Raw genomic sequence first — 24,072 nt, forward strand, 5'->3', positions numbered from 1 at the left:
AAAGGATGGAATAGAGAAAGGATGGAATGAAGAAATGAGACATTCCAAAGGCAGGAAGGAAGGAAGGAATAAAGGAAGGAAGGAAGGAAAAAAAGGAAGGAAGGAAGGAAGGAAGGAAGGAAGGAAGGAAGGAAGGAAGGAAGGAAGGAAGGAAGGAAGGAAGGAAGGGGGAAAAAAAAGCCTTTCAGAACTATTAATTTTCAGCCATGCCCACTTCAGGTTATACAGATACAGTATAGTAGCAATATAGTGGAACTATATGATATCTGGTAAAGGGAACAAGTTCTCTTTTCTCCAAGTCTTTTGTTCAGGACGTCCCCCTGCTTTTGTTGCTGGAATGCTAATTAAAAAGCTGAGTATATTTCTGTGGAGCTACTTTCTTACAGCATAAACACTTAAAAAAAAACTTTAAATAAGTTAATCCAAGTCAATCTGCTCTAATGCCATGTTTTAGGCAGAAAACTAATTTTGTCCACCTGCCCATTGAGAATGGCTACGGGTTTACTGACGTCATTTCATGTATGTCATCTGCACAAGATGACACAGCAACCACAAAATTCATTCGGAGAGAATTGAATAGAGAAGTTATTTTAAGGGCCATTAACTGCATTTACTACATTAACACACAGGGATTACTTATAATTTGTTATTTATAAAATTATAAATTTTAGGTACTTGAAAGAGAAGATATGAAGACCAATATATGAGGCATGACAGTGGGAACAAAGGAAGCACGAGGCAGAAATCGGTACTAAAATTTAATTATATTTATTTGACTCTGAGTAAGATTTTTGTAACTACTTACTGTAAAAGACTCCAGTGAAGTAGGATACTGTATTGTACACTGGAGAAACAGAAATGGTACAGGGGTTGTATTTTTCAGATGCAGAAGAGCTGACAAAATCTTTATCCTTTTTACAGACATACTCCTGCTAGCACCCCATGCAAACATAAGCTTTCTTGATCCGAGAAATTATACGTACAGGCCTCACATCTGTTTAGGAGCATATGGCCTCAGGCTGGCCAAAAAATATAATGGAAAGAGGGAGACACAGTTTGCTAAAACCCACAGGAAATCCAAGTGCAAGCTCCTTTTGCCCTACTGAGCCATGTCACACTCGGTTCAGAAAGGTGCAAGCAACAGGGATAAAGTACTCAGATGATAGCGAAGTGCATCTACCGCTCTAGCGATGTCTCCACGGGCCCGTACTAAAATGGCTTCGCCATGAGCGAAATGAGGTTCGAAAGTCAACACCGGCAGACCTGAACCTCTCACATAGTCTGACTCGTACCGCTCCACCTAGAGACCTGAAAATCCAGGCCTTGTTGTTAACATAAAGCACCCGGAATACTGCTTTCAATGGTTTAGTCGCAGCAAAATGGGGTCACAATCTCGAACGCTTCACTTTTCTTTTGCTTTTTGCCTGAAAACTGTTTCACACGTTATTAATGTTGAATAAAAGCTATTCCAAAAAAACGATTTGAGTTTTATTTTATGCAGGAAAGCACATTGGATTCATTTCTTTTGTCGTTTTGGAATAAGTAGCTGCATTTTGAATAACAATTTTGTGACCCCAGTATTGCAGGGCATTTTGGTTTTTGACACATTGACATCCTCAGCCCTCCTTTCTTGTGGTGTTATTATAAGGGGGCCAAGCAGCAACGGTGTGTAGGCACTAGGAGTGTAACGGTACGCAAAGGTCACAGTTCGGTACGTAGCTCGGTTTTCAAGTCAGGGTTCGCAAACATTTCGGTACGGTTAGTGGGAATTAATGCACTACAATTTTTTTTTTATTATATTGATTGTATTGAGCAATCAATGAAATTGATTCAATAAAATTAAGTTACTGGAAAAATATAATAGTTTACATTTGTTAAACCCCATTTAGGTAATACAGATGTGTATGTAAGTGTGTGAGTTCTATCTATCTATCTATCTATCTATCTATCTATCTATCTATCTATCTATCTATCTATCTATCTATCTATCTATCTATCTATCTATCTATCTATCTATCCATCCATCCATCCATCCATCCATCCATCCATCCATCCATCCATCCATCCATCCATCCATCCATCCATCCATCCATCCATCCATCCATCCATCTATCTATCTATCTATCTATCTATCTATCTATCTATCTATCTATCTATCATAAGCTATACATTTGTTAGATCTTAGTTCTCAGTTCTCGCAACTTATATAAAAAAAAAAAAGGATGATTATAATTGATCTTTTTATGCTCTTAATCAATCTTTTCCAGTCAGTTTTCTTTTTTTATATCACATTTATTATTTATTTCATAAAATGAAAAGATACAAGCCCTATAAAACCAAACAGCTTGAGCTTACCAAAATAAAAATTTGCGTTTGGTCACCGTTCCAAAAAAAATGGACTTTATAATTGGCTCAGGATTTTTGACAGGATTCCAATTTGATCTGCGTCGTTTGGACACTAATCGCATTTGCTCGCATGTACAAACAGCTTGTTACAATAAATGACAAAGACTTTTTTTTTCTCAGTGCATCGATTAAAATTCCCTTTGAGGCAAGCACATCAATCTAAGAAAAAAAATGATGTGAAGTGATAAAAAGATGTGATTGTAAAAGCAAAAAAATTCACAATAATTACATTCATTCATCCTTCATTCATTCATTCATTTTCTTCCGCTTATCCGTAATTCGGGTCGCGGGGGCAGCAGTCTAAGCAGGCCCCCGCCTTCGACTGCTGCCCAATCCTCACAGCACCGTCCCTTACGGTCCCTCCTGCAGGTGGTGAGCCCACGGGAAGGCGGCCCCACGTCACTCCGACATCACGGACCTTGACATTTCCCTCGTAAGGGACCCCCGGAGCATAGAGGGTTAAGGGCCTTGCTCAAGAGCCCAAGAGTGGCAGCCTGGCGATACCGTGGCTTGAAACCCAGACCTTCCGATCGGCAACCCAGCGCCTTAACCGCTGGAGCCACCACTCCCCCACAATAATTACAATTAATTGAATATATGAATTTCAACCAAAAACTTTTCCAATGCTGTGTATTACATTATTGTTTTTTAATTTCAGTCGTAATGTATGTGAATCACGGAGGAAAAGCCGAGCGAGCAAACTGTAAATGTGTCAAAGTCAAAGATATAGTCAAGAAATAGTACAACCAAACCGTTAACTGTTTTATGCACATTTTTATCCATGACACACCAGAAATCAGATTTTTTAAATATATATATATATATATATGTAAAAAAAAAAAAAAAACGATAAAAGACCGTGTTCTAATGCTTTCTACAAACTGTGCTATTTTATCTCGCAAAATATATAAAAACCATTCTGTGTGACACAAATCTAATAAACCTAAATAAAACAGCTATGTAGATAGTATGATGATGACACCTATTGAATTGTAGGTTACAAGAAAGTACAGTAATAAAATAAATAAAATAAATAAATAAATAAATAAAATAGTAATAAAATTTCAAAACCGCCCGCGATGAAAGAAAAACCGCGATAAATGGACGCCACCCCAAAAAAGCATTTTTATGTATACAGTACTGACCTGTATCAACATTTTACTTCATTATATAATGAATAATTATATTTTTTATAATACATCTCATTATTTCAACATAAAACTCCATAAAAACAATTCCATATAAGTTTTTTGGTCTATCGTGGTATCTGCGAGAGATCTGGAAAATCAGCGAATCAAAGTAGTTATGTGGCAAATGCAATTCCGCGATAAACCACGGGAGATTCGAACCGAGGTAGAGGGATTACTGTATAGTGCTAAACAAACAAAGCAAAATGAATTGTGCTTTGGCACTTGTGATGTGAACACTGTGGGTTAACAAAAAGGACAGCACTTGTACAGCTTGCTCTTCACCTGCAATTCAACCACTATTTACTTCTGTGCAGTATCCGTCTTGACTAGGTCAGGGTAACAGCTGGAGGACACGTCCTACAAGCAAGACCTCTGCTGCCACAACTCCACAAAATTTTATTTGGTATTCGTGTTTTAGCACCAGGTCACAAGGAGTCTTTTCATGTTGCACATTTGTTGGCTAGTCAGCATTGTTAGATGGTCATCCTAAACTGACACTCTAAGAAAATCTTTGGTTTCAAGACCATGACAATTGCAGAGTTTGAACCCTTTCTCACATTATGACATAAGACCCACTATAAGCCACAACCAAAGATTGCCACAGACGTTTCACGTTAGTTATGTTCCGTCCCATACAATGTATACTGGGTATAAGGGAATACATAACCCAAATTTGAACTCATCCTCAGAACCCACTCACACAGCCTTACCTGGAGACCTAAAAGTCCAAGCCTCATCATCATCAAAGTGCGTATCCCCTGCAGTGAAACGTTCTCCTGGGAAGAAGGCGTGAGCTACAGTCCCACCAGGGCCGTCAAATGGGTATCCGTCATTGTGGTCTGCTTTGGTAAAGTCGATCTGGATGTCCGCCTTGTTGCCCGCCACCTCGTGGAAGTTCAGCGGCGTGATGTCACTCCACACCTTCAGAGCGTAGTACATCAGGGCTCGCACGGTTTCCCTCCCTAGTACAGCTGACTCCTTGGGAAACGTCCGCACCCTTGGGGGCAGAAAGAAGTCCGTAAGGCTACTAGTATAAATCAAGAACTGGATGGTACAATAGTGCAGAGATTTTAGCACTGCTGCTACAAAGCTTTTGAGTTTGGGATGCCAGATTTGCCAGCTTGCATGCATTGTACACAGGGAGTCAGCATTTAAACATTTGAATAATCATTAGGAAATATTCGCAATAAAATGGTAGATGAGCCAATTAACAAATTTAACCGGGAATGTTATATCTGCTTAGCTTGCATATGAAATAAAATCTATCACTGTATAGTCCACTAAAATATACATAGCAAACATTAGATAAACTGCTATTACATCCATGAAGCATTCCCACTTTGTTACCAATGTCCCGAGGATACACCATAAACTTCTACAGAATAAAGTTGGCTACTAAAGGTGAATTTATAAGGCAATTTCCATTTCATGAGCAAACAACAGTACCAAAAAAACCACAAAATTGGGTTTAGCCTAAGCATTTAAAAAGAATTATTGTTAACAATAGTGCGAAATGCACAAAAGCACGGCAAGACTGTCTTCTAAAGCTGCCTCAACGGAGCCAGCCCAAATGTGGATTAGGTCATAATAGGATTTGTTCTTGCTCTCTTCCTCTTTTGCACGAAACGGATTCAGGGTAGTTTAAACACAAAACAGCCACCGTTTTATAGGCCAAGTGCCACTTAGAAACATCTTAATCTCTTTTACCAAGGGCAATTTGAGCCGTGCGACCTGACAGAGAAAGAAAAGAATCAATGGAAAATTCATTTTCAGGTGGCCCACTGAACAAGTGCCAAGGAGAAACCGAACCTTTGAAACAAAAAATAAAAACATATGCGTTAGCATGTCCAGGTTTAAGAATTGCACCGTGTTTGTGGACTTCACAAGATGTGAAGTGTTTGAAGGCTGGTACCTTGCACCTTGCTAGAGGGCACTACATCCCTCAGCAGTGATTTAAAGAGCAGGTCAATTCACAATGGGTCCTGAAGATGCAGAGTTGACATTCAAAGCGGTCTGTAGTGCATTAGAAATGAGCTGAGTAAGCTTGCTATGTTTACAGTGTTAACATTGATGGATCAGCTAGAGATCTATTACCTAGATCGCCTTGCCACTTTTCCGCATGACTTCACCTAGGAGTAGGATTGACATTCATTTAAATATTCCAGTTATATCATCTTACTGCAAGCTCCATGCTAGTATGCTCCATTCAACCCTAAAATGCTTATCTTGAAAAGAAACAGTTTACTCGAATCCACCTTCTTTTTTTTTTTTTTTGTAGAGACATTTTTATAGCGTACGTTTTGCGTTATATCTTTTCCACCACAAAGACCTCAGTAATACTGTATGCAAGTAAAGTTCTTTTAAAGATCAAATAATTAACAAGAGCTTTCAACCATATGCTATTTCTTGTGCCAAGCTGTATTTTGTAGCCCTTTATTGAAGGGGTTCATGAGTTCATATGGGATGTGGAAAATCTCAGTGCAATTATACAGTCCTACCAGTAATCATATAGCAGTTTTATATGTATAGAAAAAAAAACTAGAGACTATAAGAAAAATTGTTAGCCTGCCTGAAAGAAAAATGAAGTATATTCCATATAACTACATATGGTGTTTTGACAGTAGCTGACAGTAGTTCAGCTCACTGTATATAATCATTATACAAAAAGAACAAAATATTTACTGAGTTAATGATTTATAGTTATTCTCCTAATTCAAAATCTAATTAGACTCTTTATGTACATTATAGACTGTAAAACCATTATAGACTGAATAATGTACATATACATATACAGTCTCCTGCTCATGGACACATGCTTTAGTTGTAAAAATTATTTCACATCGTAACTGTTTCCTCCAAGCACTGTTTTACTGAACGAGGTGAAGCAGCTTGACTCAAATGCATGTACTGATTCCTATAACAAATAAAATTTGTTTCTATCGTATTATGTGTTAGTGGCCGGAGCAGCCCCTTTAAGAAGGTAGGGGATGGAGGTAAGACGTGACCAAGGCAAGTATCTTGACATGCATCAAGAGTGAGTCATAGACAGATGTGGCAGAGAGAATCCGGAAATTTTTTCGAAATGAATAAATAAAACGGAAATCATGTAAGTTATGTATTCTTTCTGTGGTCCCCTGGTGGTCTAGTGGTTAGGATGCGGCGCTCTCACTGCTGTGGCCCAGGTTCGATCCCCGGTCAGGGAACCAACCCCAGCCACTCTTAGTGCCGGTCCCAAGCCCGGATAAATGGGGAGGGTTGCGTTAGGAAGGGCATCCAGCATAAAAACATGTGCCAAATCAAACATGCGGATGATCCGCTGTGGCGACCCCTAATGGGAGAAGCCGAAAGAAAGTTTTTATGTATTCTTTTTGTGCGGCCCGGTACCAATTGACCCACAGACCAGTGCCCGGGGAGTTGGGGACCACTGTGTTAGGTGACATCAGTCAACAAAATGTGAATTATCTGCAGCTTCTAGAATGTCCAATCCAGTGTTTCAAGGAATTGTCATCACCAATATGTACGGTGATGTACATCACTGGAGTCCTTACTGGGCAATTTACTGCATTTCATTCTTCTCCAACACATCTCGACCTCACTGACTGAGCCTGAGAGCTCCTTTTCAGTTCACTTACATCCTTACCCTTATGATGTCTTGTTTCGTGATACTTTATAACTTGCTGTCAAATGCTAAGGACTTCATTCAAAGGAACATGTGAATCTCTGTGGCTCACAGCCAGCTGTGAAACTCGGGGCCAAAGGGTTAGAGATTGTATTCTATACTCACTTTCCTCATCCATTTTCTCTCGTGCACTCGCTCTCCACAGGCATTTCATCCCATTGTTCGCACATTTATCACTCTTTTAGTGAAGCTGTGTGAAAAAGGTTTTTGTAGGCCAAACCGATTTGGAAATTCTCACCTGATTTACAAAACAGTGTACCTTATAAAAGCCAAAATAGCTGAAACTCTGAAACAGTGGAAAAGTGCTTCCTAAGCTCAGCATGGGTAAATCTTCCAATAACACAGGTGAGCCACTAAACAGTGTGTATCTATGATAATCCTAACTCTTTTTTTGTTTTTAAAGGGTGCCTGTTCATGTTTTCTAATTGATTAGCAGTCTTATTTATCTTAATTTTTTGGATTTGTTTGATAATAATTCCTTGCAAGTCAATGACTTTTGTAAAACTTTTGTAAAATTTTGACATGAAATAAATACCGTAATTTTCGGACTATTCCGCACCCATATATAAGCCGCACCCACTGACAAATATTTAAATTTTTAACATAAATAAGCCGCACCTGTTTTTAAGCCGCTGTCTACGCTAATGTACTTTACACAGGCTTTAACGAAAGACACGTTACACACGGTGTAACGGGTGAAATATGTTGCGCTTCCTTTAGGAGCAGAGCGGTATTTTGGGAATAGCATGCCACTGCATTTTCCGCTATTACTGCGTGTGTTCAAGACAAGGAATATGTCCTTAACATTTTCTGATGCTGATTTCTAAGTTTCTTTGACTCACCCATAACCCTGATGCCAAGAAAAAAAAAAAAGCACGAGTTTTGGAAACCTGTCTGTGCTTATATGATTTCTGTTGCAAATGGAGTTAGCGAGCTCTCCCTTCACCCAGACTCAACGCGTTACAACGGCTTGTATCTAAACAGTAGCCCACCAAGAAAGTCATTGTTCACTGTCTTCCTCCTTCCTTTCACAACTATTTCTCTCGGGAGTTTTTCTTTTGGCATCGTCGTATGTTTAAAAATAAAAGTTTTTTCTCCTGAAGCCGTGCAGCTCAGAACACAGGCGAGGTGCGTTTTTTAGTTTCCGTTCGGAAATGTCATTGGTCTAATGTTTTGTCGCTCAGTTTTTTGGCTTGAAGTTTGTAAAACCGGGAAAAACCCAGGCAAAATTCATAAATTAGCCGCTTCGTTGTTTAAGCCGCGGGGTTCAAAACGTGGGAAAAAAGTAGCGGCTTATAGTCCGAAAAATACGGTAACCGTATTTGATGCATATCTGAATTTAATAACTTTTAATCAAGGAAATGGCCTGTTACTGCAATAGTTTATACAAATGTCTATATAATTAGCTCGGTTATTTATGTAGTCCTTGTTCTAAGTACATCTCCATTCTTCTACCGGAAGATTCCACTAGATGTAAAACATGGCTCATTCATCACAAAGGTGTTTTGAACAGACTGTACACATTTCTTGTGTAAACATTTGCGTGAACGATTTATGAATAAATTCGATAGTATCCAGCTTGATAAATGAAAGCCACTCATTTTAAAATGCCAGCTTTATCATTTCCAGTCACGGCCCTGTCCTTTGCCACTATGTGACATTGTGCAGATTAAGCAGACATAAGAGCATGTGGATAGGGAATGTACTGCATGCTGTTCTAATCATCCAGAACAGGCTAACCCATCCACAAACAAGCGAAAGACGAAAAAAACAAAAAAACAACAACTCAAAACCAAAACAAAACAAAAGACCCCAAAACAGAAGTATTATTCTATTCATCGTTCCTGTAGCAGCTCATATCGATTATCTTGCTTTGATCACTTCAACAAGAGCATCGAAGCTCTTAAAAACCTGATGGGAAAATCCGGATAGACGACATGCATAACAATCAGCGGCTCGGAGAAAGCCATCATCTGTCAGCCTCAGCCAAACACACCGCCCACATAGGTGTCCCGAAAGTAAATTGTTTGGAATTGTATTGTGCAGAAACCTTCCTGGAGCTCAGAATTGATAAAATCATGACAGATTTTATAGTTTAGTGTAAAAGCGTGTGTCACTTCTTAAAGTTCATGGGTAAAAGTTGGAATGGCTTTTAAAAAGGAAAGAACATTTTTATGTATCTAAGAAAAAAATAATTTCCAAAATGTTAAAAATGAAATCTTAAAGCAACTGAAAAATCTGTAAAAAAAGAATAATACTACTAAGAGATTTCAAGAGGAAAAGGTTTGCTAAGCAAATCTGGAGTTAAACTGGATACATTAGTAGGAATAACCAGGGTGAATATTATGATTTTGAGAAGAGCCAAAAAAATGCTAAAAGCATACCAAACAGGTTGCATGCTATTCTAAATGCATGAGCATATCTTCGGATAGCGCCAACATTTTGTCTTGAATGTGGCTGTAAATAATCAGACACTGCGAGTGGGTCTATATTAAGGATGTGCATCTCCATAACTGGGGCTGATGCGATTCGCATCCGGATGCACAACCATCGATACGTTAAAGATACATATAAAGCAGCTACCGATGCAATGCGATACGGTTCACCCCATTACGATGCGGATCTGATTTCGGTTTGAATGCGATTCAATGCAATACAATGAAAAATAAATATGACGCTATTTAATATGGTACAGATAATTCGCTTATATTTCTTTACTTCAGTCCACAAATCATCAATTTACTTAAGTGCCTTCTGACTTCTAATGCATGGCCCTTTACAGGCCTTTGTAGTTAAAAAAAAGATAAAAGTTATTTTCCTGTCTCCGGAAAGATGCAGCTCTACCTCTGCCATGTTAATCTGTATTCTAATTCTATGTGAATCTTTCTGAGAAGAAATCAACCTACATATGAAATATTGGTCACAAATTATTGGTAACTTTCTAAATAATAAAAAAATATATTACATCTAATAATTATATCTAAATAAATTGTTTTTACTGATGCAAATATGTTTTTTACTGATACAATGCATGGCGATACAAATACAAATACAAACTTGCACTTGATGCACACTGTTTTAAATTGCATCACATTGCACATTGTATATATATATTCATATATTCATGAACAAATGATCCAATCAGGCTGATTATCATCCAAGCGTTACAGAAACCTAAGACCTTAGTAGGCGCATTATATGTACATGCATCACTAACACAAACACACTATATGACCAAATGTTTGTAGACACCTGATCATCATACATGCTTGTTGAATATCCTTTTCCAGATTTAGTCTATGTTATGAATTTCCATTCTTTTGAGAAAACTTTTATAGAATAGCCTTGATTTGTCACATATACATTACAGCACCTTGAAATTCTTTCTTCCCATATCCCAGCTTGCTTGGAAGCTGGGGTCAGAGCGCAGGGTCAGCTACGATACGGCGCCCATGGAGCACAGAGGGTTAAGGGCCTTGCTCAAGGGCCCAAGAGTGGCAGCTTGGCGATACCAGGGCTTGAACCCCTGACCTTCCAATGAGTAACCCAACACCTTAACCACTGAACTACCACTCCCCTAGATAGTTCAATCGGTTTAGGAACAGTACAACAACGGTCACTGGGGTCAAAGTCCATGCTTTTCCACACAACCTTGGCAAACCATGTCTTCATGGATCCCTTAGTTCCAGTGAAGAGAAATTGTAACTATAGAAATACAATTGTGTGCATCCAGATTTGGAGACATATGGACGTGATGATGAAGTCATCACAAACTTTTGGTCATATAGCGTGAATACAATCGCTTGTCATTTCTAAAATGAAAAAAAAAAAGTTAATGGCCCTCTGGCAAAAAATGTTTTACTCTGCTACAAATCATTACACTTTGCTTTCTTTTTAAAGCTTTGTGACTGGAACCGGTACATAACACAGAATCAAATGATGCGCTTAAGACAAAGGCTGCGGAGATAACAAAATGGATGTATTTATTATTTACAGAGATTGAGAATGAGCCTATGGACAGATTTCTGGCTTTTTCTTTGCTTAATGATCTCTCTCATGTCATTACATTTCGAGCCTCTTATCCTAAATGGTGTATAGGTATTCATTCCAACTTTCCTTTCTGCACTATTTACTCAGGTCACCGCTTGAAACAAAAAGCAGCCATAATCTTTTTCCGTTTTTAGGAGGCTGTTCAAGTTAATTTTTATGTTATTGATATTGTGTATTGAGGGTGGAACGTAATAATACTACTGTATCTGTGTACTGTATCTAAAAAAAACGTTTAAAGAATAAATATCCTAGCACAGTATGAATGCATAACTGGGCTCATCTTGTCCATGAATATGTATAAAATTATTTCAAATATTTTAGTCTCTTAATTGCCTAGCGCTCCTTTGTAGATTGGAGTTTCTATCCAAAGGTAACTGCTGTGAGCTTTCACAGTCAGCACGGCAGATGCCTCTGGCAAAAAAATCCATGTTACTTGAAGGATGCTGCTTTAACCAATCAGATTTCATGTTGGTCCATTTAACCGCGTGGCACTGTGCTTCACACGGACCATTATTACTGACGCACCACCTGCTAAACTCTGAAGCGCTCTGGACAGGTAACACAGTAGACGCTGCAGAATGAAAAATGGAGGAATGGGAAGAAAACAGCGAGGGCCGAGGAGAAGATTCGTGCCAAAGAAAAAAGTTTTGAAAGTAATTTTTTATATTTTTATTTATATACCGTGCGATCAACAAGTCCCTCGGCAGTGTTCGTGCAGAGCAGGCAGTGAAACACGTTTTTACAGCTGGCGATTTTAGCTTTTTCGCAGACAAGAAAACCACATCACGATACTGTGCGAGATTTAATAATGTATGAATGGGAATAATTATAAGTTTTATTAAACAAATATTTTCCCATAACCTGCTCTACACGGCCACTGCGGAAATATATATATTGTGATGTAACATGGCTATTAAACTAAATGGGTTGAGTTTTCACAGATATTGTTGTGTGTGATTTCAGCAATAAAAATTTACATAAAAAAAAAGAAAACCAAATGACTTGTTCATTTTAAGAGCCCTGTCTCATTTTCTCTCTCTCATTTAATATTGTGCTTTAATAAAGAAAAAGTATTCCTATACGATTACTCGATTAATAATCGTTAGAATACTCGACTACTAAAATAAAGGACTGCAGCAGCCATCATTCGGGTATATTGTACATTACATTTTTTTTTTCATTCCAAGACACTAACAAGGACATTTTTAAGATGGACTTTAAAAATAAAAAAAAAACTGAAAGGAAATGTCAGCCATTCATGAGCTATTTATACTTCTGTGTACCTACTGAATTTGCATAAAAACACATAAATTGCCTTTCGAATCCCAAGGAAAACCATAATACTTGGAAAAATTCACAACAAAAAAATCGCCCGTGGTTTTTGAGACTTGTCAGAGACATGTTGAATTGTGTTCATTGGGTTTCTTGCTTTAGCAATTGCATTCGTTCTGGCTGTATGAGGTTTACATGATCCCCTGTCTTTGATACAGGGCTCTGTTATATGGTGTTTCTGTTTCTGTTTCTGTCTCGCAAACATCCCGAACCATCTAAAGACGTACCAGTGCCAATTGGATCCCACTACATGTGTGGAGTTTTGACATTGGACCTCCTGGAGTGTTTAAAGGCTCTGGCATGGAGAAGTTGGTGCTGGATCTGTGTTGATCACAAATGTTAAGGTCAGTAGCTCCTAGTTTTATAACCATAAAGACTGTATAAGACTGTTGAAAGAACATTACTTATAATCTTATACTCCAGTACTCATGTTAGTTCTCACTCTCCAGTGTTCTGTATTGTTGAAAGATTTATGATCAAACTCTTGATGTCACCCAAATGAGGATGGGTTCCCCTTTTGAGTCTGGTTCCTCTCAAGGTTTCTTCCTCATAACATCTAAGGGAGTTTTTCCTTGCTACAGTCGCCACGGCTACTCATCAGGGATAAATACACACCATTCACCTTGACTGTTGATTTCTGTAAAGCTGCTTTGAGACAATGTCTGTTGTGAAAAGCGCTACAGAAATAAACTTGACTTGACTTGACTTGTATAACATTGAGTTTTAACCCTACTCATGTAGTTAATATTATTAGAAGTTATTATTAGTGTCTGCACAACTTGCTTCATGTATTAGTACAAGTTCTAAAAAAAAGATATAAATATCAGTAGCCTATTATAAGCCACATTGGCCTGACCAGGCAGTTACTAAGAATAAACGAATGATTAATAAACACTAGCTGTATTACAATTATGTTTAAGGTTGTTAAAGACATTCTTATGGTCATGTTTTTGCCTTCATTTCCAATTGCTTGCGTCTTTAAGACACGAGAAACAAGACACGCGAGACTAAACACTTGCAACAAAACATAAAACAACCAAACATAAAACAACCATGAAGAAGGACCGAATCAGGGAACTGAAACACAGGCAAAACAAACAGTACGGAAAGACAAATGAGAGACAAAAGGTGCCTTGAGCGATGCGTTTAATTACAAGTGCTAATTGCTGTTAACATGAATCAGGTGCACAATCAAACACGTGATGCGGTACATAGAGGTGCAGTGGTCAAGAAACATAGTCCCTGTCCCCCAATCCCAATAAATCCCAGTCCCAATGCATGCCTTTAGTCTCAATTGCATTGCAAACATTTTTTGGAAACAGTTCATGATAACAATCAATCAATAAATCAACAAAAACAAATCGACCAATAAACAGCACCGCAATAAAAAAAAAAAAAAAAAGCTCCATATTCATATCTGTATTTGTATCTGTTTATTCAAAAATATTGTATTTGTCACAGTAATTGACGGCTTTTTTACAGCTCTCTTCCCAGTGCACTAAAACGCTTCTACTTCTTGCTACTTGCCACAATGCTAATAAAAACAACAACAACAACAAAACAAACGAACAAAAAGAACTCGGCTAACTTTGTCTACAAATCTAATTAGCATGTCGTTTTGATACGTATTGTAGAAAGAAAAGAAACACAACTTTCTTTAGCGTTTTTTTCACTTTGACATTCTAAATATGGTGTCTTTCAGTTAGCTTTTAGTGTATAAAAAAGACCCACTAGTACATCCTACAATTTTCGCTAGCTAAAATCCAGCTAGCTGTTGCCATGACACTAACATGCACAATTAAGCTAAACAATTAACATAAAATATCCCACTTTTTATATATATATATATATATATATATATATATATATATATATATATATATATATATATATATATATATATATATATATAGTGAGTGACAAGAAGATTAGAAATAAGTTCTGGGTCCTGTGTGTTGCAATGTGTAATCCAATATCCTTACTTTCTAGGAAGCTGCTTGAGATCCACCCCGAGACTGCGTATAGTCAAAGGGTCACCGTGTGTTTGTGAGTGTATTCAATTTTAAGGAACTGAAGGGTTAAAGTTTGAGCAGGATCTTATAGATAGAAAAATGATAGCGCGTAATGAAGGATAGCAAACAGTGAGATGCATATCGTAACTCCTTTTTATTCCAAACCTCAGTAATCAACAAGGGAAATCAAGAACACAATGGGACTGCAGGGAGAGAAAAAAAAAACACTTGCTTCTATGCAATCACTCCTAATCTATTTGGGTAATTATACTGAGTGTTAACAAGTGGGAGGCTGGTCTCCCGTGTGGTAGGGCACTAATGTGGAGCGATGAGCCTATCCTGAAGCTCTGTATCTGACTGGCACTGCCCGATGTACTGTGTGCCCATGAATCTCGTACACACTCACACGACTCGGAGTCTTGGATGTGGCTTTTCACTGGACAATCAATCAGCGCTCTCTCAATACCCACTGAGTGCCTGAGCACTATTTGAGTGTGCGCACCCACACCCACCCACACACACTCACACCTTCTACAGAGCCATTTCTCTGAACCAATTCGCTTTCTGACACTCTGCAGAGCACATTTTTCACTCATTTGTTTGCACACCCTGCATATTTACGCACTTTACAGGGTGATATACCAGATGCTATACATCATTTTTGTCAGCCTGTGAAGTACAGGCTTCAATACAAGCTTCTGCACATGCTTTCTTTTTTTTCTGTATGCAATATCACCCTTCATCCAGACTGCATGCATTACAGCCGAACCGAAGACACTCTATAGGCTCAAAAACTATTGTCACCTTCGGATCCTGAGTTTGCGTATATTTTGACACGAGACTCAATTAAAGAGGTTTTTAAAAAATCATGAGATTGACACCATTATTGTGCTTATTTAACCCCAAACCTGTTTCCCTTTGCCGGGAGGTTAACACGCGCCTATTGACAGACGTTTACACAGATCTTTAAGATGATTAGAAAAGAAAGATCAACAGAAATGAGAGCAGGAACCAAGAATGGAATCTAGTAATATTAAATATTAAAGCATTTCATTTAGATATCTTGCAGAGCTTTAAATAGTTTCGTTTGAATGGGTGGTCCAGAATCAATCTATGCCACGAACAGTACTACTGCACTACAAAAAAAAGAAAATGTATTGTTGAAAATGATTTTTTTTGTGTTAAAATAGTGTACAGTGGCAGCATTTACACATACAATTGTTAGGATTATTATATAATGTTTAATATAGTAATTTTGGTTTATTTTCATGAAGGAGGTCAATTATGCTGTAACTGTCAGCATGTATTTTCGTAACAGCGTACAATTCTGTCTCACTATTCCAATTCACTATCCTGACTCACTGTTCTGTCTCTCTATTCCACTTAACTGTCCCCCCCCCCCACTATTGTAACCCACTAATCCGACTTACAATTCCCATTTACTATTCTGTCTCACTATTCCGTCTCACTATTACGACTCACTATTCCGTCTCGCTATTCCGTCTCGCTATTCCGACTCACTATTCCGCCTCACTATTCCGTCTCACTATTCCGTCTCACTATTCCGCCTTACTATTCCGACTCACTATTCCGCCTCACTATTCCGTCTCACTATTCCGACTCACTCTTCTGCCTCACAATTCCGATTCACTTTTCTGTCTCACTATTCTGATTCACTATTTTGCCTGACTATTTTGACTCACTATTCTGATTCACAATTCTGCCTCACTATTCCAGCTCACTCCTCTGACTCATTATTCAAACTCATTAATCCAAGTCATAATTCCGATTCACTATTTAGCCTCACTATTCCAGCTCACTCCTCTAACTCATTATTCTGACTCACTATTTTACTTCACTAATCTGCCTCAATATTCTGACTCACTATTTCGAATCCCTAATTTGCCTCACTGTTTAGACTAACCAATCTTCAAGAGTCAGTCTTACTTTTCTGACTCTATTCTGATTCTGATTCTATTCTGATGCACAATTCTGCCTCACTATTCCAACTAACTATTCCAAATCACCATTCCGTCCCACTATTTACGTTCGAACCAAATATGACTTACATTCTAACTCAATAATCCGATTCCTTATTCTGCCTCACTCTTTAGTTCAGTTAATTTTTGATTTCATACAGCACTTTTAACATTGTTCCAAAGCAGCTTTATACAAATAGAGGTTATAAATATGAACTTGTAAGTTTAATGCCTATAAGTTTATCCCTAATGAGTGAGCCAGTGGCGAGATTAGAAAGAAAAAACTCCCTGAGATGGAAGAAACTTTGAGACGAACCAGACTTAAAAGGGAACTCGTCCTCATCTGGGTGACACTGAATGTCTATTCATTTCAGTTTGATCATTTCCGAGGTGTGCTGTTCAGTGATCAGTCCTTAAATGCAGAACTGTTTATGTATATTACAGTCCTAAACCAGTTACAGTCTAAATCCATCCGTATAGTTCTCAAGTTACTCAGTCATGTCTTGCATCTTTAGGCCATTCATGTAGCTCTTCCGACTCTTTCCAGGGGATTTTAAAAGCTTCTACCGTTTGACGTTTTTGGCTCCGGAAATAAACCCCAAAGCCAAGATAACTACAGAAATGAATTTAGCTATCTAGCTACTAGCTATAATACAGAGGCCCAGACAGTGAGCCAGAAGTAACTTTAGCAGGAAGTATAACACTTCAACAAAATAATGTTAACTACAGCCAACTCCTGCCTATATTTCCACCCTGTAATATTGATCTATTGATCCACTGCTCCTCCTGGGTCCGTATAATATATATTTCTTTCGAAGGAATCTGTAGAACAACAATTCACAGTGCTTGGCAGCTTCCAGTCCCTCTCTCTTTCTCTCTCTCTCTCTCTCTCTCTCTCTCTCTCTCTTTCTTCCCCCTCTCTGACTCTCTCTCATTCTCCCTCTTCATGCCTGCTCCATTACTCTATGATCAAATAAGGCTTTTATCATCGCTCCTAAAACAGACCATTACTTGAGTTATTACCGTGCCTGGCCTTTCACCTGGCTCATGTGTACTCCTCTGCTACTTCCTGCAGCCATCACACTCACACACACACACACACACACACACACACACACACACACACACACACACACACACACACACAAAACAGGTGCACCAGGGGATAAGGCTCAGCTGCATTCGGTCTACTGATTTACAATTTATAAGCTTTTGCTACACCATATATGTGCACATATCTGACTTTTAACCTAAATTTAAGAAAAAAACTTAAATTAGAACTAAATTCAATATGAACCCAACCACGACGGACACTTTTAAACATTTATATGAGACATTCAAATATTTATATTAAGCATTTATTAAATTGAACACATAAAATTAGTCATAAATCGTTAGCAGGAACATTTACACCATCTGGATTTATGGAAGTGAGCTTTGATTAAAACGCTTTTAATTCATATCACTGGCATCAGTGACCACACTTTGATTTATAGATTACGGTGTCAGGTTTAAACGGTTTCCAATCCAAATTTCTATTAGATTTTGGTGAACCTCAGTTGCTTCATATCCATGACCTTAAAGATCATTTAAACAAACCTTAAATTACCTTTAAAGTCATTTAAACAAATACAGGACAAACTGATAGGAATGAGGTTATCTACTTAAGTATTACTTGAGTATAAAAGTATTACTCGCTGTATAAAAGGGGGATGAGCCAGTGCCATTCCCAAGAAAAAGGATACTGGTGGAATGGAGATCCCCAAAACCATCCTCAACACCATCCAGAGCTTCAGTGTGGGTGTGTGATTTGATATCATTTTTAAAACTACAAAAAAAAAAAAAAAAATGAGAGAATCAATTTGAAATGTAGAAATTTCTAATTACATAGTTTGAAAAGATGAAGGCTTTCCGTCCTAATTGACTGTTAGAATGAAAATGTATTGAAAGCCAGATTAATCTAAATATGGCCACTTATGCCATCCTAAATTTTTTACATATGAAAGTTTTATTTCATGCAGACCACGAATGTGCCCATGGAACAGCATATGATCCTTCTTTCAATAGGAATGTAACATGTAATTGGTCTAGGGGTGAAGCTGAATAGTTCAAAACATCGATAGGATTTGGCCTTTCTGCGGTTACTTATTTGTTATTTTTTAGGTTACGTTTTCTTCAGTATCTTTGTTTGATGTTCGGTACGTTGTGGCTTTAAAACCTTATGAAAACGTGCCCCTAATTTGGTTTATTTGTTTTTATTTACTATTACGATTTAATTTTCACGGTTCATTGTTTATTTTATTTTGGTGCAGGAGGTAAATCTGGGAGAGTGGAAATAGTTTGGTGGATTATTGGCTGAGTCTTGGGGTAAACATGTACTGTAAGTGTAAAATTTTACTTTTTCAGTTGTTGAAAAACACGGAAAACAAATCTCGCCATTCCTATCATATGTATAAGCACTGAGCTTTTCTGATAACTGATTGTCTTGCTATATAACTTGCATTATCTGAAAATGGATTACAGTTTGGTGTCTCTTTGCCCATTATGAGTCATGAGCTTTACTAGAATTACAACTTTGATTTACATTTACATTTGCGGCATTTAGCAGATGCCCTTATTCAGAGCGACTTACAAAAGTGCTTAGAGTCTCTAGCAATGAATAAATCTACACTGGTACGCAAGATTACAAACTTAATATAATATAACTTTTGAATTCTACAAAGCAAACTTGGAAAGTGCTAACTGAAGTATTTCAGGAAGAGGAAGGTCTTCAATCGTCGCTTGAAGATAGTCAGGGACTCCGCTATACGGACATCTAGGTGAAGTTCATTCCAGCACCTCGGTGCCAGAACAGAGAAGAGCCTTGAAGTATATGTTCAAGTATATGTTATGCATATCATTTGCATGTGGATCTTCAGTTTGCATTAACAAGGAACTACCATGGAAAAACTTTGCCAGCCACCATTCTGTAGGTTGCATGAGATGGGGCTTTATGTACACAAGCATGGCTGGGATGATTCTGTAGTTCTTGTAACAGTTAGATTCCCTAATTCACCCCAAAGCGTTTTTTTTTTTTGGGGCCGTTTAATTACAACATGAATAAGAATGCCGTGTTGGAAATAAAATGGCCTTCCAATAAGCACACCCACTGGTCCTGATAATTCCCTAACAAAGCTTTTCGGTCTTCACACATTTGTCCTTACAGACAAGCACAGAGACCAAATTAACACCAAACCAGTGAGCTGTGAAATAAAGAAAAACAGAAGGAAAAAAAAAAAGTCCAGCAACTGAATTGACTCGTATGTTTGAGGAATCATACTGTGGCCCGAATCTGTTTCACAATAAGGAGGGATGAAGAATTTTGGTTGAGGCAAGACCAGAGCTGTAAGATCGGTACCGATGAATGTGTGAAATCTCAGCGGGATCTGATAATGAGAGAGAAGGAAGGATGAAAGAAAAAAAACACCAAAAAAAAAAAACCTCACAAGCCTGCCCAAAACCTCTACCATCAATAAAAGTGGTACAGCATTCACCGTGCCTATGGGAGACATGCGGAAACGTGCACACGTTTGCTCTCGCTACAGGAGCACAAACTCTCTAAATCAGTCTCCATCAGCACCCATCTGTGTTGATAAATTTGCAAAATCCATATGTTGCTCAGTGCTTTTTAATAAACTTCCCTTTCACGAGAGCAGCGAGACAGACGACTCTTGTTTTGTCACACATATCCGAAGCTCTGTCTCTGTCCCTGTGCAAACTGCAAGGCTATAATGGACAGTCCATGGTAAGTGTTCCACCAACACCCAGGCATGACAGTGTATAGCTTCAGCTACTATACCTCCAGGACAGGTGTCTCTTGGCCCACTTTTTCTGAGGCGTGAGGGCTCGCCTTCTCCTGCTAGACGTTGTCTCCGCCTCCGACATGTCTGGCAGTGAGCAGCGTGGCGTCTTCATTAAACCCAAGGTAGCCTGGTCTAAAAAAAAAGAAAAACATACACAATTGTTAGCATGTATAATACACTTCAATATATAATACAGGACTATTGATCATTTGTTGTAAAAGATTCTTTGTCAACTTTTTCTTTTCTAACAGATCATCTGAGTTTTCTAGAAATCTTAGAAAAAAGAATGTCGTCTTGTTACTTTTTGTTATATTTTTACCGCTGATACCGAGTGATGAATCACTTTAAAAGTGCAACCCTGATACATAGACCCTAGAGGGAAAACATAGATTTAATCATAGACATAATTCATTTATACAATACACACTGTATATCAACATGTATTGGCTAATTATATGGTAAGCACATGCCATTTTCTATCCCAAGACTAAAAAAAATTACCATCAGCTTCACTTTGACATTAGTGCTGAAATGCTAATGTGGGCAGGGAACCTACACGACCGGGGAACATCACTGACGGACATACGACCATCTTTAAAACCTTTACACAATACCAAATGTTTTACTGAGCGTCTCAGCGCTGTACTGATTGATAGTCTTCTAGATATGTGTCAGTTTTACGCTTTCGTTCACGAGAAACATCATCACGCACTATTGTCTGCCATCTTGATCAACAATCATTGGACTGGCCCAGCACAAGTGCGCCACCTATCAGTGATAAGACACTCTAGCCATTTACTACTGCTTGTAGTCCCACCACACTAGCATCTAATTTTATACCTGGTTTGACTTGAACGGCACTTGTATCCCTACGAATAACGCTAGCTTTTCGATTAGAACGGAAAGTTGCCGCTGTATGAAAGGACAAAGACCGAGTATGAACCTATATTTGCGCAATGAGGTGTGTGAATTCTAACACCAATTCCTGGTTCTGGAGTTTGCAAGCTGTAAGCTCGTTGCGAAGTCTTTGCCATTTCTAGCTTTTCTCATTGCCGATTGCCTTGTTGCTTATCTAACCCTTCTATTATCTTTGGATTACTTTTCAATACATTTCATAACTTCCATTTTATTCCACTTTAAATACCTGTGCTCGGCTATCATAAAAGTGGTGTGAAGCAGTCCTCTCAGAGATAATGATTCGAAGACGAGCGAGTCTGCATAACGAACCAGCACGCACACCTGGTGAGTGATATAAATAATAGCACAAGCCAATTTCCCACAGTAAATTAGCAGGCACGTAGAGTTCATAAATGAGTTTCTTGTTCTATGCAAAAAAATAACCGGCGCTCTTTTAACTTCCAAAACACTAGAAGGTGCGATGTTGCAAGCAGACGCTCACCAAACACTCCGGTTTCCTCCAGGCCTCCGAATCGCTGCATGGCTTTAATCGCCTTGGTCAAAGCCTCCTTAGTCTGCAGTTGGCCGGTCACAGGGTCAGCTGGTGGGAGATACCCGAACTTACTCAGCCAATCCTGTATACACAGAGAAGAGGGGGTTCTTAAGGGATTTGCTTTACTCTATAAGAATTTAGGCATGTATAAAGCATACTCAGCAGAAAATGCATCTCAAATACTTCGTATCATTATTTTGCCCTTCGGCTTATCATCGCTCTCGCTGCCGTCCCAGTCTTTCAGAGCAGCATATGCGTGCGCCCAAGCTTCATTGTCTCTCTGTGATATTTAAGTGACAGCCATCTGCTCGATTTTCCTCCACCTCTCAAACACACTCGGATTAACCGCAAAATGGACTTTATACCAATGGCAACAATTTCAACTTCTAAATAAACATTAAATAATAATTGATTTCGGTCTTTCATACACCATGCCGTCGGGGCATCTTTACTCGGCGGGCTGCCGTGTCTCGAATCTCAATGTTGTTTAGACAGGTATGTATAAATGTTGAATTACTCCGATCAATAACACAGGCCATCTTCAATGACACCGTCTCAACAAATCCCATTATTAAAATTGCTTTGTGTTTACACAGCAATCGCAGCAAAGCGTGGAAATGCTAAAGAAGTCAAATCTCTGCCTACGCTCTGAAGCATCTGGGAGGTCTTCTACCCACATCTCAGGCAAAAGTGTGGGCATGATTTCACAATTAATGTGCTTTCTCAAATATAAAAAAAAAAAAATCACTTTTTAATGCTGTGACTGGACCATTCTTCATCCAAAAAATGATTTTGTCTTCCATCCAGGTGTGACATCTCAGCTCAGTGGTTAAGATGCTGGGCTTCTGATTGCAGCACTGAAAAAAACTGCCCTTTGTGGGCTCTTGAGCAAGATGCTAAACCTTCAATGGCCCAGTCGAATAAAATAAAATAACTATAAGTTGCTGTAGATAAGAGTGTCTACCAAATGCACAAATGTGACCCATCTGTACAGTGTGTTTCTGAAATCTAAGCTCACAGTGAAATTTAAATCCAAAGGTTTCAAAAAACTGAAAAAGATTGTAAACAAACGTATCAACATTTTGAATGAACTTCTAGGAAAATTGTAAAATCCTTTATACAAAAAGGTGAGATTTTTCTTCGGTTCAAGTCCATCCATTGATTTAAATGTCAGGCATGTGCAATGTTTGCTTTTGTTAAAAAAAAGACAGGCAGACCGATCCAAAAACAGATCCACAAGAGCATGCTCACCAACAGGAAAATGCCAGGGCAATAAACAAACAGACTCGGCAAGAATAAAACCGATTCTAAGCATCCATGAAAAAAAAGGAACTGTGAGCATATAGTATAAAACAATAAAATTGCAATTTTACTAAAAAGTATAAAAGCCAATCAAGATTCACAAAAGAAAAAGATGTCTGTCACAAATCATACTGGCTTTAATTACTTTAACAGCAAATATGTGCATCTTTTACTCAGGAAATAAAGAAACGCATTATTCCCAATCTTATAAATGTTAGCTAGAATGATGAAATTTTGTGTTTTGATGACACTAAATCCTAATAGCTAGCTGTCACAATGCAAACTGAATACATCATGCATGTGGTAAATACAAAGTGCTTGTAGTCAGAGACATCTTTAGCTTTAGGGCAACAAACAAACAGACTTGGCAAGAATAAAACCGATTCTAAGCATCCATGAAAAAAAAGGAAAAACCAAATGAAGAATACTGTGCAAAAGAAAAAAAACAAAGAAAAAAAAAAAAGGTATGTGTAATATTGGGTAATATAATGGGTAAGTAATATTTCACTTATTTAGTTATTCTTCCAGGAGTCATTTATATCTTTAGTTCTATCTTTATGATAGATGCTTACGTTTGTACAAAGAAATAACCTTCAACAATGTTTTGGTTCGTCGTGTACTAATATGTAACGCAATGTTCTCATAGTCGTCATGGAGGACTTTATATGCATTCTTTCTTTCATAAAACTTTGGATAGCTTTCATACACATCCTGGCGTCTGTGTGACTAATATTCCCAGAGAAACAGAACAAGAACATAATTCACATAGTTTTAAAGATTCAAATTTTTTTATCACTTTTCATTCTAGTTTTAAGATACTACTTTTTCTA

General features: G+C 38.1%; 1 protein-coding gene across 2 annotated transcripts in view; it reads right to left on the minus strand.

The window, feature by feature from the left end:
* mmp17a (matrix metallopeptidase 17a) overlaps positions 1 to 24,072 on the minus strand; it is a 93,228-nt gene that overhangs the window by 22,672 nt on the left and 46,484 nt on the right. The window contains exons 1-4 of one of the 2 annotated variants that reach the window (XM_083564125.1): positions 22,124 to 22,200; positions 21,890 to 22,022; positions 20,487 to 20,622; positions 4,307 to 4,593 (exon numbers count right to left, since the gene is read on the minus strand). In XM_083564125.1, the coding sequence (XP_083420251.1) occupies positions 4,307 to 4,593; positions 20,487 to 20,622; positions 21,890 to 21,929 (463 nt within the window). In that variant the 5' untranslated portion in view covers positions 21,930 to 22,022; positions 22,124 to 22,200. Of the gene's footprint in view, positions 1 to 4,306; positions 4,594 to 20,486; positions 20,623 to 21,889; positions 22,023 to 22,123; positions 22,201 to 24,072 lie in introns of those variants that run through there. The other variant, XM_083564124.1, reaches the window with a different exon arrangement.

The sequence above is a fragment of the Silurus aristotelis genome (assembly GCF_946808225.1).
Source record: "Silurus aristotelis genome assembly, chromosome: 16".
Classification (NCBI taxonomy): Eukaryota; Metazoa; Chordata; class Actinopteri; order Siluriformes; family Siluridae; genus Silurus; species Silurus aristotelis.